General features: G+C 39.2%; 1 protein-coding gene across 1 annotated transcript; it reads left to right on the top strand.

Annotated features, from left to right (window-relative positions):
- The first annotated feature begins 442 nt into the window (after positions 1–442).
- Positions 443–19,116, top strand: LOC110034017 (protein DETOXIFICATION 14-like). The gene is made up of 7 exons (XM_020738245.1): positions 443–750; positions 16,422–16,966; positions 17,526–17,612; positions 17,692–17,748; positions 18,076–18,314; positions 18,407–18,612; positions 18,925–19,116. The coding sequence occupies exons 1-7, from the start codon at positions 517–519 to the stop codon at positions 18,985–18,987; spliced, it is 1,431 nt and encodes a 476-aa protein (XP_020593904.1). The 5' UTR covers positions 443–516; the 3' UTR covers positions 18,988–19,116.
- Positions 19,117–20,140: the final 1,024 nt, after the last annotated feature.

The following is a 20,140-nucleotide window of genomic DNA, read 5'->3' as shown; positions in this document are numbered from 1 at the left end:
TATATATATAATCAGAAAGAAAAGTAAAGGAAAAACAACGTGTTTTTTTTCCTCCCGCTTTCCGCGGGAAAACGCACATGCGGGATTACGAATGCGGGCGCTGCCGCGTTATGCACAACCATCCTTGTTCCCATTTAGCGGTCGCGAGATCTCCTCGTAACCATCCGTTAGCTCTGCAAATTTTGTCAAGGGTCATTTGCATACTAACCCACAAACTTTTCATATATTTATTTATGTGGATATATTATTCCTATCGTATATATTATCACTATTTTAAATTTTGAAAAATGAAATACATCTTTTCAGATATAATTCAGATGGTACATATGTAAATATTGATATTTAAATATAGAATATGTAAATGTGTTAAAGTTGAGTGATATATTTTAAATAAATTTCATGCTTCCCGTGCTTCGATGCTCAACATTTAAGAACAAAAAAGTAGAGAGAGAGAGAGAGAGGGGGAAAGTGGGAGGAGAATAGAAACAGAGAAGGGGAGGGAGAGAGCTTACGGAAATGGAGGAAGGGCTTCTGGAGAAGGAGGAAAGAAGGGGGAGGGGAAAGTGCTGCGATTTTACGGATGAGGCGCGGAGGCTGGGTTACCTCGCAGGGCCGATGATGGGGGTGACGCTGTCGCTATACCTGGTTCAGGTGATCTCGTCGATGATGGTCGGCCATCTCGGCGAGCTCGCGCTTTCCAGCTCCGCCATTGCGACTTCCCTCTCCGGAGTCACTGGCTTCAGTCTCCTCGTAAGTCCACTTCCTTCGCTTTCCGACCTCCTATTCCTTTTTCCGTAATGGATTCCGCTTCTGGATGATGCCGCTTCGATTTCCAATTAGGGTCTGGTCTTCTAATGTTATTTCTGTGAGAATCTGTATGGTTGAAGGGGAAAGTTGTGGTAACTAATTCATTTGTATATAAATTTTGCCGAGTTTAATTTTTTTTTTTTTTACTTTGACCGAACTTTGACCGAAAATTTGGAGCGAAAATTTGGAGTTTTCTTATGATTGCTTTGTTCAAAAAGTCATCAAAATCTTACATTATTTCACTCCCGAGTCATCATAATTTTACATAGGGTATGTATTGGGGGACAGGATTGGAGGAAATATCTATGGATATTACTTTAGATTCAATCCTTCTTTTTTGATTTCAAAGCAATTAAAGTGGCAATTAGATTAAGTAGCTGGTGCCGGCAGGGAAATTTAAGTTGCAGTTCCAGTTGTATATATTTAAAGATGGCAGATGTGAGTCGTCTGCTAAGTTAATTGGCTGGTGGAAACTTGATATTAAATGCTGTCATTATAGCTGCTGCAAACGTGCTCCACCGCCGACTCGAGTATCACACCACGGATGATCTGGACCGCTCTTGGCCAGTCATTCTCTAGCCAACCAAAAGTTCATCTTCTTTATAGGAGCGCTTTTTCTATCAGAAGACCTAACGTTCCTCAACGTACGCTGACCAATTAAATTAGGCCGCGTGGAAAATGTGGAACCCGCTTGTCCACATAATTTAAAAAAAAAATAAAGTACTCTGAAGCCCGACCGGGCCCGATGTACAACCTCGTGCCTCTTCGAGTAGAAACTTCGAGTATTCTGCCTTTTAGAATGTCGAGGAAGACGTTTCGAAAATACTTTTCGATAGGTTTTTTCACTGTTCGCTCTGCTAGGGTTTCACATTTCTCTCGTTCGATAGCTTCGAACTCGTAAGACGATGAAGTTTGATGATCTGGAGTATGTGCAAGCTGAGAAGAGCCCAAGAACAGTATCAGAAGAGGCTGAGAAGACAGAGGTTGAACAGTCAACAAAGTCAAAGAAGCAGAGGAAGAAGGAGGCGAAGAGGATGAAGGAGGGCATTGAAGGGGAAAACTTGTCCTTGTAATTGTCATCGTTTTATTCTTAGATTATTTTTAGGTTACTTTTTTGCTTATACATGGATTACTTAGAATTTATTTCCGTTTATTGTTAGGTTATTATTAGGTTATTATTAGGTAATATTCATCGTCTTATTCTTAGGTTATTTTTAGATTATTTTTCTGCGTTATTCGTCGTTTATTTTTAGGTTATTTTTCTGCGCAGGTTATTTTTAGAATGGCTGCCTTCGATGAATCTGCAGTTGATAGTGAAATAAATAAAGCTATCGAGGAACCTGGAGAAGGCATCCCTAAAGACCCAATTGGTAGCTTAGTCCGAAGGATCAAGTCCAGAGGACCGAGGAAAAAGAGGACAGTTTGATCTCCATTTGTTGTTGTAAAGAGAAAGAAAATGAAATAACTGCCGACCTCTAAGATAGATGATTTAGTAGAGCATATTGATGATTCTTCTACACCAATTACCATACCATCTCCACAGCTCGATGAAGCTAGAGAAGAGAAGGCTGAAGAAGCTTTGGAGGATGTACAACCGGGCGCAATTGTTCCATATGAAGGTGCCCTCCCTTGTTCAGGTTCAGCCGTAGAGGTTCAGCCGTAGAGTTCCCCGACAGAGAAATACTACCATCACATATACAGCAGGTCATAGATACTTGTTTAAAAATGTACAAAGAAAGGTATGTGAAAACAGAACACTTTTTTGTCAATTGTTTATTAAATCTAATAAAAATTATTCAATCAATATGCAGGGATGACATAATAATTGTTCAGGGTCACATTCATATAAGTCGAAATGACCTTGAAACACTTTGGGATAATAAAGAAGTTGGGATAGAACATGTAGATATGTTTGCCATTAGATTAGATAACCGTAGGCGTCAGTGCCTTGATTCTTTTAGGCCATATTTGTACGTCTCTCCGGCACATTGGGTAAGTAATAAAATTCTCATCAATGTTAGATGTTCATGCTATTTTAAAGTCTTTTTTTTTTGAATATGCAGGGGTTCAGATACCATCCTCTGTGAGATATTGTTGCCCACGTCACAGTGGAAGCTGTATCTTAAACAGAGGCAATTTTAGTTCCAATAATTAATAATAGGCATTGGACTCTACTTTTCGAGAACTAGAAGGACCGCAAGTGGAGATTCTACGACTCATTGCCTAATAAAATGCATTTGGGAGTCACCCGCGACGTGTTAAAACTCTAACCCTTATCTAACTAATAACTGACATAAACTGTGTATTCTTTCACTGTTTTAAATTACCATTTGTATTAACAGATAAGACATCTTCCTAAGGGCGCCGGGAAAACTTTCTGCAGTGACCCGAGTAATTGAGATGTTATCACGACAAGAGGCATTCCCACACAGTAATAGTGTCGACTGCGGTATATTTGTTTGTAAATACATGAAAGCAATTATACAGAAAGGTAAGATTAAATGGAAAGACCATCTAGACTGGCAGGCTGAGATGCCTTGGTTTAGGGCAGAGCTCATATATGAAATCTGTAGATATAAATTATTTGGAGGATAAATGCAGGGGTGAATGTATTTATGTTTTACAGGTTGAATGACTGCAATTTGACAGGCTTATATGTCTTCGATTTGGTCTATATAATTTTCTATTGTGTTTGAAATGCGAAATCTATAACAATTTGATATCTTATTGCAAGGGTGAATGTATTTTTAAGTTATTGTTACGGTTGATGTATTGTGGGAGTATTGTTGTGTTATTGCTGGGGTATTGCTGTGTTATTGTTAGGTTATTGTGAGAGTATTGCTGTGTTATTTCCGGAGTATTGTTAGGCAATTGTGGGAGTTTTGTTGTGTTATTACTGGGGTACTACTGTGTTATTCCTGGAGTAATTTTAGGTTATTGTTGAGGTATTATTACGTTATAGTTGGGTTATTTTTAGGTTATTCTTGGAGTATTGTTAGGTTATTCTTAGGTTATTCTTAGGTTGTTGTTACGTTATTGTTGGGTTATTCTTAGGTTATTGTTAGGTTATTCTTAGAGTATTGTTAGGTTATTGATGAAGTATTGTTAGGTTATTGACGGAGTATTGTTAGATTATTCTAACGTTATTGGTGGGTTATTCTTAGGTTGTTGTTAGGTTATTCTTAAGTTATTGACGGAGTATTGTTAGGTTATTGTCAGAGTATTGTTAGGTTATTGTTAGGTTATTGTCGGAGTATTGTTAGGGCATTGTCAGAATATTGTTAGGTTATTATTAGGTTATTGTTAGGTTATTGTTAGGTTATTCCTAGGTTATTGTTACGTTATTGTTGGGTTATTCTTAGATTATTGTTAGGTTATAGTTAGGTTATTGTTGGGTTATTGACGAAGTATTGTTAGGTTATTGACGGAGTATTATTAGGTTATTGACAGAGTACTGTTAGGCTATTGTGGGAGTATTGCTGTGTTATTGTTGGAGTATTGCTGTGATATTGCTGGAGTAATTTTAGGTTATTGTTGAGGTATTGTTATGTTATTATTGGGTTATTTTAAGGTTATTCTTGGAGTATTGTTAGGTTATTCCTAGGTTATTATTACGTTATTGTTGGGTTATTCTTAGATTATTGTTAGGTTATTTTTAAGTTATTGTTAGGTTATTGTTGGGTTATTGACAGAGTTGTTATGTTATTGACGGAGTATTGTTAGGTTATTGACGGAGTACTGTTAGGCTATTGTGGGAGTATTTCTATGTTATTGTTGGGGTATTGCTGTGTTATTGCTGGAGTAATTTTAGGTTATTGTTGAGGTATTATTACGTTATTGTTGAGTTATTTTTAGGTTATTGTTGGAGTATTGTTAGGTTATTGATGGAGTATTGTTAGGTTATTGTTAGATTATTGACGGAGTATTGTTAAGTTATTGTTAGAGTATTATTAGGTTTAGAATAATGTTATATGAAGTAGTACATGTGAATTACAAAACATACATCTACAGTTTCCATTTGGAATAATGTTATATGAACTAGTACATTAGTACAAATGGGGTGAAGTGGGCACAACACATCAAAACAGGTGAATTATATTGGGCACAGAGCATGTGGGATCTGGTGTGACAATTTCCTGACTCAGCGAGTGTGACACTGCAATTGTATTTGCGTCGTAATGGATGTGCGGTTCTTGGCTCGTATATGTTTCTTGATTTTTTCTTGCATACTGTGGTAAAAATATAAGACAATTAATTTTGCATATAATCGTAAATATATGGAATGTAAAATGGTAAATATATGGAATGTAGAAATATATACCTTTAGCTTTCTTATTTTTTTCCCAGTATCCTTTCAACCTCGCATTAGAAATACCTTTCGGTCACACTTTTGCAGGATCATTCACATTGCAGTCACTGTTATGAGATTTCCTTTTTTTGTTTGGCCTATTTGGTTTAGGATCATTCCCATCTAATATATTCTCAACACCTTCAGACCCTGTTTTCAATAATTCAATTATATATGTTTCGACGCATTCATTTCCTTGAACTTTGTTAATTAATTGGTAGGCAAACTTTTGAGCATGTGACCAAAATAAGATTCCTCTGGAAGTTGTGCCAGACACTTGAGCCTGAGAGTCTTTCATATGTTTATATTCAAAACTATTATAGATATCTTTCTTTGCCTTAGCAGATCATCTGAATAACAAATATTTCTCTGGAATCTTTGTTATATTGTTAGCTTTAAGGACGCGTAGAGAGTGAGAGCAAAGCAGACCCATCATTTCGAATTTCTTGCAACTGCAGGTGATGTTGCAATTAACCCTATCAAATGTAACAAGTCAGGTTCTACTAATCCCTACGAAAGGAGCACAACATAAATTATACTTATTCAAACGGTAGCTAGTGTCGAAAGTGATGATATCTTCAAAACAATCATAATCTAGTCTGCAAGACCCATCACTCCAGAAAAGCTTGTAAGTCTGCCCTCTTCATTACTTTGGAAATCCCATGCAAACATGCTATCTTCATTTTGGCGCTTCATGAATAATTGTAAGAGAAAGTTGGCATCACCCTGTTCAATTCTACTTCTCTTATCCCTTTGAATAAAGTTGTATGCATTTTGCCTCGTACACCCCAAGTTTTAAACTCCGCCAACCACTGTAGCAAGGAAATTAAATTCATCCGCTGCTCTAATCCCAAAACCTGTCATTGATCTCAGCAAATTTTCATTCAACTCCTTAATCCTCCGACTGGAACGTAGGAGGTGCTTGTCACCGGATTCCGCCAAGGTGTGGTTATGACTTTCAACAAATTTCTTTATTGTTTAGTTGCCATTAATAGCATAGTCAACCATTACTTGATAGTCAGTCCTTGTATCAGCTTTTATGTACTTCATAGTAGTGGCTAGCTGCGATTCTCTTTTATGACCTGATTTTCCACAAATATAATCTTTCAACTTAATTTTCTTGGATTTAGTCTAGTAAGTTGTGTGGTCCTTGCGTACAGTGAAACCAACATAATGTGCATAAGCACAATAATGTTTGTAAGTTCTTCCTCATTACGAACAATAGTATTAAGAAAGCTACGAGTAATTGGATCATTGTAATCTGTTTCTAGTCAGATAACTACAAATTTGAATTATACCATAGAGATAGTCAGATATTCAGAAAAGAACACACCCTACAACTATTACAAAATTTTTTGAAATAGCTGGTAGGCTACTTTTTTTCGGGTTATTCTTAGGTTATTGTTGAGTTATTCTCGGGTTATTCAGTATTTTTTCAATGTACCCGAAGATAAATAAACCCTAACCACAGAATAATGAAAAAATAACTTCACGACAATCGAAGATTCACAGAATATTTCACTTTTTTGGACAGAGTTGGTAGGTTACTTTCTCGGGTTATTTTTAAGTTATTGTTAGGTTATTCTCGGATTATTGAGTATTTCTTCAATGTACCCGAAGATAAATAAACCCTAATCATAGAATAATGAAAAAATAATATCACGACAATCGAAGATTCACAGAATATTATACTTTTTTTGAGAGAGCTGGTAGGTTACTTTCTCGGGTTATTCTTAGGTTATTGTTGGGTTATTCTCGGGTTATTGAGTATTTCTTCAATGTACCTGCAGAGCAAAATGATTAAATAAACCCTTAAATAATCAAAAAATAACCTCACAACAATCGAAGATTTACAGAATATTTAACTGTTTTTTGAAAGAGCTGGTAGATTACTTTTTCTCGAGTTATTCTTAGGTTATTGTTGGGTTATTCTCGGGTTAATGAGAATTTCTTCAATATAACCGCAGATAATATAAACCTAACCACATAATAATAATAAAAAAACTCACGAAAATCGAAGAAAAATCTGGAAAACAGAAAACAGATTCAAGTAAGCAAGAAATCTTACCTCTGTTTCAAAGGCGTTGACATTGATTTCATCATCCATGTGCTCTAATTCTTCATTAAGAGAGAAATCCATCTCCATCATAAATGCAGCGACCAAACCCTAACAGAGCCAAAGTAACGCTTTTTGAAACCTTCTTTTCTACTGTATTATGCAGAATAGAAGTTTCTGAGGGATAATACGAAAAATACTGGAGATAATACATAAATTTTTGCACGTCGGGTTGGGCCGGGCTTAAACACGTTTTTTTGACTTTTTTCATTACGTGTAAATATGGGTCCCACAAGTCTACATGACGCCTTTTAGTTGGGTAGCGGACGGAGCGGACCATACCGGGACCTGAGGGAAAAATTTTGCTCTTTATAGGCCTTTTACTGCACCGAAAGTATTAGGAAGTCTTTTATGAAAAATTGCGTTTTTTTGTTGTTTCAATTGGAACATTGATACTCTTTGTATTGTCAGAGCCAACATAGCCTCACAACACCACCCGCTTTCTCTCCAGCTTGGTCTCCTTCTCCTCCAATGCTTCTTCCGACCATCTACCACCAAATCAAAAAACACCTCTACAAAGTTACATTCCGATACTTACCCAAATGAAGTTCATTCTCAGCAATATCCACAACCTTGTTTCTACTCAACTCACGACAGACAATCATCCAACCTGGAAGGCCCAAGTTCTCAAGCTATTTCGAGCAAACGGGTTGGATGGCTTTCTTGATGGATCCTGCCCATGTCCAACGTCTGTACCCGATAACACTGGCATTCCTCATCTCAGTCCTGATTTCACCAAATGGAGGATGGTAGATCAAAATCTTGCAGCCGCTCTCATCTCTGTCATATCTGCATTCATTCTACCATACGTCCTACTGTTGGACACCTCTCAGGCCATTTGGACAACGATGGAGTGACAACTTCAATCATCAAATCACTCCAAGATTATTCAATTGAAGAACGAGCTTCGCAATCTAAGTGTGTTGAACAGACCCATGACCCAATATTTGTCGAAAATCAAAGCCAAGGTCGACACCATAGCTGCCGCCGGAGCTCCTATTAACTCGAAGGACATCATCCACTACACGCTCAATGGTTTGCCCTCCACCTATCATGTTTTCAAACTCCCATTCACACCAACCATCAACCGATCATCATCGACGACCTCTGCGCACTAATATGCAGCGAGGAAATCAATCTCACAACCGAAACCTCCAAAGAATCACTCTCTTTCACAGCTCTTACTGCTACCCAAGGCCACGGAAGAAACTGCAACTCCTACACATTCAACGACAAACACGATGGCTAATCCCCTCATTCCAATCAAGTTACCTCCATCCGCCCCAATAAAGTCCTTGTCATTTGCCAAATATGCCACAAAACAGAATAGAAGCCATTCAAGTGTTGGTTTTGCCACGACAAATCCTACCAAACTCTAACCGACCTAGTTAATTCCAAGGAAGAATTGGGGAAGCAATTCCCTATCTGTTATATTAGCCGAGTTCTATAAACGTCGAAATCAGATATCCAATTATGGAAAAGCTAACTTTTGCTCTTGTCACTTCTGCCGGTAGGCTCCGACCCTATTTTCAAACGCATCCGATCTGGGTCGTCATCGATCACCTCCTCAAACCAGCTCTTACGTGGCTAGAACACTCTGGTCGGCTCCTCAAATGGACGGTGGAGCTAAGCGAGTTCGACATCTTGTACGTCCCATGGACAACAATCAAAGCTTGAGCAAAAGCTGGCTTTCTGGCATATTTCTTGGAAGTACACGAGCAAAGCGAAGGAGTCGCTGATAGGGATCACCTGTTGGTCTTGCACACTAACAGAGCCTCCAACAAAACAACCTCAGGGCTTGAACTTGCTTTGGGCAGTTCATCCGGAAACACTACTATAAGTCAATCACCGTAGAGTTCGACATCACCAACAAAAAAAATATAATATGAAACTCTGATCGTTGCCCTATGCGTCACATACGATATGGGAGCACGTTACGTTCATGTGAAATCAGATTCATAACTCGTAGTCAACTAGATAAACAGAGAGTTTGAGGCCCAAGACGAAGTGATGGCCAAGTACCTCAGCAGAGTAAAGACTGAGATCGAAAAGCTTGCAGACTTCAAAATTAAACACATCGGGTGAGAGGAGAACCAGGTAGTCGACCTCTTGTTCAAGTGTGTGCATCTGGGAAGAGTAAAACCTCAAAAATTTCTCCAGCCAACTATTGAAGAATCCGAGGTAAAGAAAGTATCAACTGAAAAACTGAAAAGTTGGATGAACCCATACATCTATTACCTGAAAATTGAGCGACTGTCGAATGAAGTCACCAACCCGAAGTATTTTAAAATCAAAGCAGCTCAGTACTTGATGATAGAGGGAAAGCTCTTTAAAAGATCAGTTTCCTCTTTGTACTTTAGATGTTTGAGAAAAGATGTGATTGAGAGCATCCTCCAGGATGTACACTCAGGTGAATGCGGGAGCCACTGAGGTGGAAGAACCTTAGCCTATCAAGTATAGTGCCAATGGTACTTTTGGCCCACACTCCTGAAGGACACCAAATAATTTGTTAGAAAGTGTGAGAAATGCAAAAAATATGGCCCTTCACAATACCAGCCGATTCGCAATTTGCGACCTATAACGAGTCTCAGACTCTTTGTCACTTGGGGACTCGATATTCTCGGGTCATTTCCACCCAGCGCAAGTTCTTCATAATCACCTTAGATTACTTCTCAAAATGGATGGAAGCCAAGACACTTGCTCGGAGCACCGCCACCATCGTTCGAAATTTCATTTAGGCAGAACTCATTTGCTGATTCTAGTTCTCGTAACTGACAACGACAAAGGCATAAGAGATTTCTGTCATAACCAAAGGATAAACCTAAGATTCGCATCAGTACACCACACTCGCACCAACGGTCAGGCCAAAGTGGCCAACAAAATTATCCTAAAACTCTTAAGAAAGATGGTCGAAGGGGAGAAAGGAAGCTGGGCAAACCTCCTGCCGTCGGTACCATGGGCCATCTGAACGACACCTTTGACGACAATGGGACAGACTCCTTTCATGCTAACCCATGGTTGGAGGCAATGTTGTTGGTAGAATACAACCATCACAACCTAAGAACTGTTACAACCTCTACCTTCAATGAGGAACCCCTAGCGGAATGGCAGGATGCCAATGATGAGGGGAGGAACCTTGCACTCAATCTTGTTGAGGAACTTCGCACTGACTCAATGCTTCGCCAAGAAAAGGTTAAGAGACGCACCGCTCGATACTTCAACAAACAAGTATGAGAAAAAAACCTTCTCCCCGGGGGACCTCGTCCTGGAAAAAGCCGACCCAGCTACCCAAGGACAAACTGTTGGCACGCTTGACTAAACATGGACGAGGCCATTCATCGTCAGCTAGAGATTCTCGCCAAGAGATTACCGACTGAAGACATACACGGGGAACGATATTCCTTTGACCTGGAGTGGAGATAATCTCAAATAATTTTTTTTCCTTAAAGAGAACTTCTTATACAAACATAAATGAAGATAATAAAGAACTTCAATTTTAACACTTTTACTCTTTTTCCTTAATTTTGTACCCCATGAATGCAAGTTTTACGAACATCGTAATGCCTAGTTGACACTTGGGGAACTCGAAGAGCTCATATGCTACATCCACACATCCGAACGACGGGAGAACTCAAGCCCATCAGGAAAACAATACTCTCATCTGGGGTGAGCAACTTATGAGAAATCTAAAAACTCCCATCCAGGGCAAGCAACCTAAAAACTCCCCTCCAGGGTGAGCAATCTAAACCTTACTTCCAGGACGAGCAACCTAAAAACTCCCCTCCGAGGCGAGTAATCTAAGAAATCCTCTTCGTGGTGAGCAACCTAAAGACTCCCCTCCGTGGGCAAGCAATCTAAAGACTCATCTCCTATGCTAGCAATCTAAAAGCTTCTCTCTGGGGTTAGCAACCTAAACACTCCGATCCGAGATAGACATTTTAAAGACTCGCCATCAGAATTCATAAGTGGCATCGAAGAAAAAAAAAAAATAATAATATGAGGAACGAGCGACAAAAACTCCATATTTCATTGAGTTCTAATCATTACAAGTATTGTTATACATTGCAAAAAGAAACTCCCCTATTTTTGTTACGAAACACAAGTAATCTCAGGGGTTTCAATCGGTTCACTCCTAGATTCTCCGACGGATTTTTTGGCCGGAGGCATCGGAGTGGACAAGTGCTTAGCAAACTCGCCCAAGTTTGCATACTAAGCGTCGACCATGCCAATCCTCACTAATTGGTTGATCTCTAACTCTGTGCCAAAGCGAAACTGCTTCACTCACTCCGCAGAGAGCACCTCAGCCTTGCTCGACATAGAGACCCTCGTGGATAGTTTCTCATTCACCTCGAGCACAACTGAGAGCCACTCTAAGGCCCATGTCAGGTACTCCGCGTCAGCGAGGTGAGCCTCAGCTTCGTCTGCCAGCCAAGAAACGTTCTTGAGGCAATCTTTGCCTTCTTAATGCATGCGGTTTCAACCGTAATAACCAAGTACATGTTTGACAGATAATGAGCCGACCTTTCCCCAACAACCGATATCGGTTGACCCAGCGACACAATTCGAGAGGACTGAGCTGTCCAGTTTCTCCTTAAAACTCCCGGAGCACAGTGTATTCATGAGCTCCGTCGCATGAGCCTCCACTCCCGGACCACAGTCGAACCATCCCTTTGCAAGTCAATTAAGACAAAACTAGAATCCCTTGGGAAAAAGGCTTTGGGCCCCTTCGCTTGTATCGGGATTCAATCATTGCTCCCCTTGAGAGGCGAAGAGAGTGGCGATCAGCGTCGGCCACCGTGTCTTTTCATTTCCTCCATCAGGATTTCTCAGAAGCTGGGAGACTAGGCTTGGGCTCGGATCTAGGACCTACCTCATCTCGGTTGACTTCTGAACTTACTGTTGTCGCCTCTCGATCTGACTTTGATCTAGGGGGAGCATCGGCTCCGAGTCGAGTCTAGGCCCAAAACCTGTCTCCTTCCAATCTGCTTCTCGACTGGTATCTTGTTCACCCTAGGGTTTAAGGACCTGAGATTGTCGGCTCGCTTTTCCTCTCTTTACAAAGTTAAGGAAACCAGATGCATCGGACAGAGGATCCTCTTGGCCTCCGATTGATCCTTCATCTGGAGAAACATCAGTGTCAGACCTCAAAAAGGAAGGACTCTCGGTGTCACCGCCCCTCATATCACCTGCCAGAATGGAAGGTTTCCTTTCGATTAAGGTTAATTCACCGGTCAACGTCCGCTGAATAACGATAACTGTTTCAGAAGTAGAAATGAGAAGATCCGAACCTGAGGTCTTTTCTAATGCGTCTTCCTTCTCTGCTCCCTCATGAACACTTTAGTCATCTTGTTGAGGCGCCACTTCATCTCCTCGACATCAGATGCTGCCCACAACTCGCTAGTCATCCGACCATATTTGCCTGAATTCAAAACTTTGTTTATTATTTTTTCATTGGTGTATTGGATGAACGATAGATCAATTAACTGGATCCCTCAGTTTTGGGGGAAATTTTCTGCCATTTGTATGGCTTGCCAGTCGGGCAGGTAAGGATCCCTCAATCCATCGATGATGCCAAAATGAAGTGACTTTTTTCAGTTCTTAACCTTATTCTCAAGGTCAATTAACTTGATTTTTTGGGTCGAGGCAAAGATCACATAACTGTCTGGGTCGACCTGAAGGAGAACAAATGAGAAAAAAGCTCCCGTGAACAAGAGATTTCCATCCTACGAAAATAGATAACGAAGGACATAATCACCGCAATGCAGTTTGTCTTCAGTTGAGCAGGGATAATGCCGTAATAGTTCATGATGGCACAAAGCTCTCGACAAAGAGGACGGCGAAGCCCTTGAACAAACTGATCCCTGTATAACACGAGCCGCCTCCCATATTCATCGGTTGTATGATCATGTGGACATAGAGCCACAAGCACTATGTCATTGCTGTAGACGTACTTCCTGTAAAGTCTCGAGGCCTCGTCAGAAGACTCTATGGAATGCTTTGTCATCGAAACCATTCGAAAAATTTGAGGAGAGACTTTGGAGGCCATATGGATGGGAGACAAAGGAACAAGGAAGAAAAGCCGACCAAAAGTAAGGAGTGCAAAATATGAAACAACACGAGACAACCTCAACCCTTATATATAGGGGGCGCAAAGAAGCTGAAATGCCTTTGATAGTACCTCAGAAACACAAGCTTCACATCATTTCTTTCAAAGGGAGAATGAATATTCATATAAATAAGAAGCGGTAGTAAAAAAAAGAGTGGAAAAAGAAAAAAAAGGAAAAGCATGTTTATTCAAACATAAAAAACCTTATAACTGGTTCATTGACCGCTTGAGGAAAAACCAACACTCACCTCAACGACTCCTTAGGAATCGAGTGACTGAGCAAGCCTCCCTTACACCAACCAGACCTATCCGCGGGGTCACAGGCTCCATTTGAATAGTCTCGGTTTCGGTCTGGTGGTCTGTCGCTTCTATTCGGAGGTTGGGAAACTCTGCCGACAACTTCTTGGAGAAGGCATTTGGCTGGTCCTTCACCTCCCTTATGCTTGCCTTCCGTTGAGCTTAGGCTTCCTTCCGAACCTCGACCTCACAGGCAAAGAAATCCACCGTCTCGTCCATGCGACGAACCACAGAACCGGTCGACTCTCATTCACCAGTAGTCGGTGGGTCCCTTTCAACCTTTCGAGCAGTGGGGTCTCAGTCACCGACAGCTTTCAGTGAATCAGAAATGTTGATTTGATCCCCTACATGAACAAAGGCAGAGTTGGACAAAACATGAAATTTCACTAAATCATTCAGAGTAGATCAAAAGACCAGACTCCACATACCAAGGTGTCAGTCCAACACAGACCAGAGAAATGACAAGAAACTCTCATCGGGTGCGGGTGGAGCGTCCGCAACTCTCATCCTTCTGAGCTGAGAAGTACCAATAGCATCCTTGCCCCTGGGCAGCGGAACTCCAGAAGTTCTCTAAGTGTCCCTTTCCTCCTCACTTCTAGATTTGGCCAACATTCCAGCAGGGTAGATGGTCGGATCTTTACTCTATCCCCAATGCAACAATAGACGTAATCGGACGATTTATCCTCATCATCCCGCTCATCCGGTCACCCCTTCTTGTAAGCTAATTGTTCCATCCGCCTCTTCTTTGCAGGTCTAATCCCTTTGGGGGGTACCCTCTTCTCGCCAACTGGCCCCCTCTCAGGTGGCCAAATCTTTGCAGGGATGCTCGCAGATCAGATTTTCTCAGCCAACAATTCAAAGACTTTCATCAGAATGTCCTCATATATGTCATCAACACAGGTCTTCTTACTGCTCGTCATGAGAATGCTCCCATAAAAAACCGACCAAGGCACTAGATAAGAGGGGAGCGCAGATGCAGAAGGCCTGAGCCACAACCTATTTATAGGACGTCAATGCATAGAAATCTAGTGGGGTTCAATTATTAAAAGTACTGTTCACAAGATAAATGAGTATATTATAGCACTTATTCTCTTATTTTTACTCATAACAATCACTTTAAAAAAGACAAGATAATTAAGGAATTAAATATGTATGACACATTCATTTCAACACGAATATTGAAGCAAGTTAAGAGGTGTACACGTAACAAAGAGGAGGGGCCCACAGTCAGACATAAAGACCCGGTCAAAAAGAGTAAATTAATTTATGGGATCATAAATCAATGTTGGACCAGGATAAGGACGTTGTAAAGGTTCATCAGATCAGCCACATCTAAATATTGTCCGACCGATATAATAGGCCGAACATGACATGTTCAATCAGAAACACCCAGGCGATCCTCATCTCGTTTGACCCGCCAAACCGAAACGGCCAAAACTTATGTTCGACAATCAAGTTAGTCTATTGTCAAAGCGGTAAGCATTAATTGTAAGAAAAACTTTAATATCTCTGTACCCCTTCTTTAGAGGATGGGAATTAATGTGATTGTACATTTTAAATATCTCCAATGCCTATAAATAAGAAATTATTTTAGGAATAAAGGGTTACGTGTTCTCATTCTACTGTTCACTCCTCTCATTCTCCACCATACGCTTTATTCTTTGGTATATATTGTATTGTATTATATTGTCTTATATTTATATCTAATATATTTGATACAACGCTTTGACAAAGTAAAAATGCGATTTAAGTATGATTACTTATTTTTGTTATGATTTTGTTATTTTATTTAATGTTATTTGCTCTATGTTAATTAATATAGGGAGTAAGGAGAAGAATGTAATGATAGAAAAATATTTGGAAGATGCTAATGAGATAGAATCAGTTGGTGATAAAATGATTACATGCAATACTTTTTTTGAAGATGACGAAAGTGGGGATGAGTTCACTGTGGATCTTGGTCCTTATGGAGTATTTATATTCTAAGTGAATATTTATCTTAAATCTTATCTCAATTTTTTATTTTAATTCAACATTGAAGATTGAGATTTGTATCTTGTCATTATAATAATAAATTAAATCAATATATTGATTGTTTATCATTTTTACGAGTTGTTTCAAATCAATAAATTAAATAAATTTTTAGGCGTTTTGGTACTTCATTGTCAAGAGTAGCTGAAGTGACTCACGTTTTGGTTTCATGTTACTACCTTTTCTGAACAAAATAAGCAAAAAAGGATGACTTTTTGAGAAACTGCTATGAGTAGTATGATTTTGATGCTAATCAGGTTACCTAGTCCTGTTCAATCGTTATTAGAGGCACTGGTCAGTAGGAAGGTGGCAACGTGCTGTGTGTTCTATAAATGAAGGTTGAGTTCTTAAACTTCCTCAGAATTGAAGTTTCTTCTATGCTTTTCTAATCTCTAGCGTTGCTTCGAGGTTTAGTGCTGAACACTATCTAATTGCATGATGACAAAATAATGAGATTTCTAATAAATTCTTTATAGCTCATCAAATTTGAAAGAGATGCACAGTGGTGGAACTGAGGAGCACTCGCCTCTTCTAGATTTTTACTAAACTAGTTGTAAAAAATATAAAGAGAGTGAAAATTTAAACTTAAGCAGTCGTCACCCTTTTATTTTGATTTTGCCACCCCTTTTCTTCAGTTTTGGTTCTGCCAATTGACATATGTGCATTTTATTTCAACACATTCTAGATCTGTTCAATTTATATTTCAATAATGGCAGCAAGGAATGGCTAGTGGCTTGGACACTCTTTGTGGTCAAGCATATGGAGCACAACAGTACAAGAAGGTGGGAATCCACACCTACAGAGCCATCCTGTCACTCTTAATAGTCTGCCTCCCTATTTCTCTCATCTGGATCTTCATGGGGAAGCTTCTCACATTTGTCGGACAGGACCCTCTAATATCCCAAGAGGCAGGCAATTATGCGGTTTGGATGATCCCCGGCCTCTTCGCCTTTGCCATTGCTCAACCTCTTATGAAATTTCTTCAATCTCAGAGCTTAATTCTTCCCATGCTTCTGAGCTCTTTTGTAACCTTTTGCGTCCACTTTCCTTTGTGTTGGGCCATGGTGTTCAAGATAGGGCTGGGGAACATTGGGGCAGCACTTTCTATAAGCATTTCTTATTGGATCAACGTGTTGATTCTTGTAATGTATATTAAGTATTCAGATTCCTGCAGAGCAACTCGTGCACCAGTATCGATGGAGGCTTTCAGGGGAATTAATGAGTTTTTGAGACTGGCGATTCCCTCGGCAGTAATGATATGGTAATATTAATTACTACCTTTTCTTTCTCTTCATCTTGTTATTTAAGTGCAGTAGCATTGATATATGGATTTTTTCTTACAATTGGAAATACACAAAAAAAGGATTACTTGATTGAAGTTGAGTTTAATCATAATCTTTTCTTGACATTTTAAAATAGGGGCATTTCCATACATCACCACACAATTCTATTGTATTTACAAATCTAACTGGTAAACCTTTATATTTGCATACATAGAACTCAAATCTTTGTGAAGTATCTCTCACTTGTACGGCAGAATAACATGTAAAATATGATTATCATGATTTTGAAATTTAAAATTAGTCTCACCATTGTTTTCAAAAGATAATAGAAAGTGAAAGCTTGTTTGAACAATTCATGTGTACATCGGTATTTTATAGGCTGGAATTACATGCAATTTTTGCCAAAGGTTCATGCACTCATGTGATTGGGGGAATCTTTATGTATGGTTATTTTCTTAAATTATTTAACTGTAAATGCTTTTTTTTTTTAAATTTTTTATTATCACTTTTATAATTATAATAATTACTTGAGCAAAGCCTTGAATGGTGGTCCTTCGAGCTGCTCGTCTTGCTCTCAGGTCTCCTACCGAATCCGAAGCTTGAAACCTCTGTGCTCTCTATATGGTATGAAAAAGTTCATCATTCACAAGATTAGAGTTAAGATTAATTCTTCGTCTCCATGCGCTCATAAGCTCTTATGCAGTCTCACAAGCATTTCACTGCTCTACACCATACCATATGGTATCGGTTGCGCTGCAAGGTATGATCATTCCTAATCTCCTTTTTTCTCATAAATCGCCACTGAAAAATTGGAAGATTTACATGCTTACCTCTTAATTCCCATGTAGCTACGTATCTAGCACCAAAACTTCAATTTTTACATATATCCCAACATAACCATGTATCGTAATTTTTATTTCAGTACTTAGAATTTAAAAAACTTGTATTTTTAATGTGATATGAAAGATTTGGATGTTATAAATGTAAAAGTAGAGTTTAGTTGTTAGATATGTAAACACCTAGGAAATGGGTGGTATGCATGTGAATGCCCCCGAAAATATAAATTTGATTACTTTTGCGTTCATAGCACACGCGTGTCAAACGAACTAGGATCTGGGAATCCCGAGCAAGCTCATTTGGCCGTTCGTGTGGCGATATCGATCACGGTTATGGAGGCGGTGGCAGTGAGTTTAATGCTATTTGCCCTTCGCCGAATCATCGGCTATGCTTATAGCTATGAGGAAGAGGTTGTGGATTATGTTAGGGAGATGACTCCTCTTGTTTCTATCTCAGTTATTTCTGATGGCTGTCTCGGAGTTCTCTCTGGTAATCATCTTATTTTATTCCTCATTTCTTACGATGCTTCTAAATAGAAGCCTTACAACTCACTATTTTATGATGAACTTTTTGAACGGCAGGGATCGCTCGTGGTTGTGGATGGCAGCACATAGGAGCTTATGTAAACCTGGGAGCATTCTATCTCGTAGGAATCCCAATGGCGGTTTTGTTAGGCTTTTTACTTCACATTGGAGGTAAGGGTCTGTGGATTGGGATTTTGTCAGGTGCAGTGATTCAGAGCCTTCTTCTTGGAATAATAACAGCTTTTACTGATTGGCAACATCAGGTATGTTAATTACTCTGGAGGAAGCTTTGCATACATACCACTTAATTCCAAATGTTTTTACACGTCTAACACCGAAACTTCAACTTTCACATATTTGCCATCTTATCCATGCATAGAAAGGTGTATAAAAAGCTGAAATAGTGATATGAAAGATTTGGGCGGTGTAAATGTTAAAAGATAAAGTTTAGGCGTTAGATATGTGAATGCATAGGAATTGGGTGGTATATGTGTAAAGGCGCGTTAATTTATATTGCCATGCTTAATCTGCTCATTTTGATGAGTTTTTTTATATTTTTATGGTTGATCTTGCAGGCAGTGGTGGCTAGAGAGAGGGCATTTGAAGAGAGACTGCCATTGCAAGATGAACTGAAATGAGTTTTAAATTTCTGCGTTTTATTGGATTATTATTATTTTCCTTTCACTACTGCTTCAACATAGGAAATTTTGGAAGAACTCTTAGTCTTCATTTAACATTTGATCGGAGCTTATTTCAAATACATTAGATTTTTAGATACTACATTAACAATTGTAAGAATCGATCGAATCAAAAATTGATCAAAGTATTCTAATCCAAAATTTTTTAAAATTTTGTGGCTGGAAACAATGAGAAAATATTTCGTCCGGACACTGCATATCCGAACGGTCAATCACAAGGCACCACGTCGTCATACTCCTCATCGGCGGGCGGGGGGGGAGCCCGCGACGTGGCACCCGGTGGTTGGCCGTGCGGACGTTCGGACGGAATATTTTCTTCAAAAACCACAAACCACGAGTGGCATAAGCAAATGTTTCCTGGATTTTGGAATTATTTACACATGCAGGTTGAAGGGCGGCGTTAGTGCCATTTCTTTCATTGTTAGTTAAAATTGAAAATTAGGGTTTTTTATTTTTTTAAATTGAAGCTGAACCAAAAGGGAGTTATATCATGGTTTTGTTCAGTGTTTAAAAAATGTTCTCAGGTGTTCCGTTGTGAGGTGGAATTTGGAAAATATACCTTTTTATGCCCAACAGAAAGTAAAATCTTAGTATTATGAAACTGAAACGTGATTTGTGGCTTTGTGCAATCTTGAAATTGACTGGAAGTAAGGTTAAATAACTGTTTGTTGGATCTGTTTAAAATATTTTTAATTTAATTTTAATATGGATATCATGGGATCAAATTTCAATTTTATGTTCTCTATTAATGTAAGGTTGTCATACATTCTAGAGGGCTTTTATGCAGTATACTTCATATAAAATGTTGTGGAAAAATCTATATGAAACTATATGGTATTACTAATATTTGACGCATTTGAATTGGAAAGAAATATTAGGTCAAGACTCCGTACAAGTGGGACACATAAATTTTAACACTGATTAAACTTAATGTATTGCGGTGGGCTTGCTTGCACGTGGCGTTCTACCGTTGGGCTCCAGATGCTGCAAATTGTGTCCGGAGTCTGGATTTAGTATTTGATCTTTGAATAGAGGGCTTCTATGCTATAAGTTGACTAGATTACATCTTGATTACGGGGTGTAAATGATTCAT

Source organism: Phalaenopsis equestris, unplaced genomic scaffold, assembly GCF_001263595.1.
Source record: "Phalaenopsis equestris unplaced genomic scaffold, ASM126359v1 Scaffold001327, whole genome shotgun sequence".
Classification (NCBI taxonomy): domain Eukaryota; kingdom Viridiplantae; phylum Streptophyta; class Magnoliopsida; order Asparagales; family Orchidaceae; genus Phalaenopsis; species Phalaenopsis equestris.
Note: the sequence above shows the minus strand (reverse complement) of the source record. Positions and strands in the feature narration are given on the sequence as shown.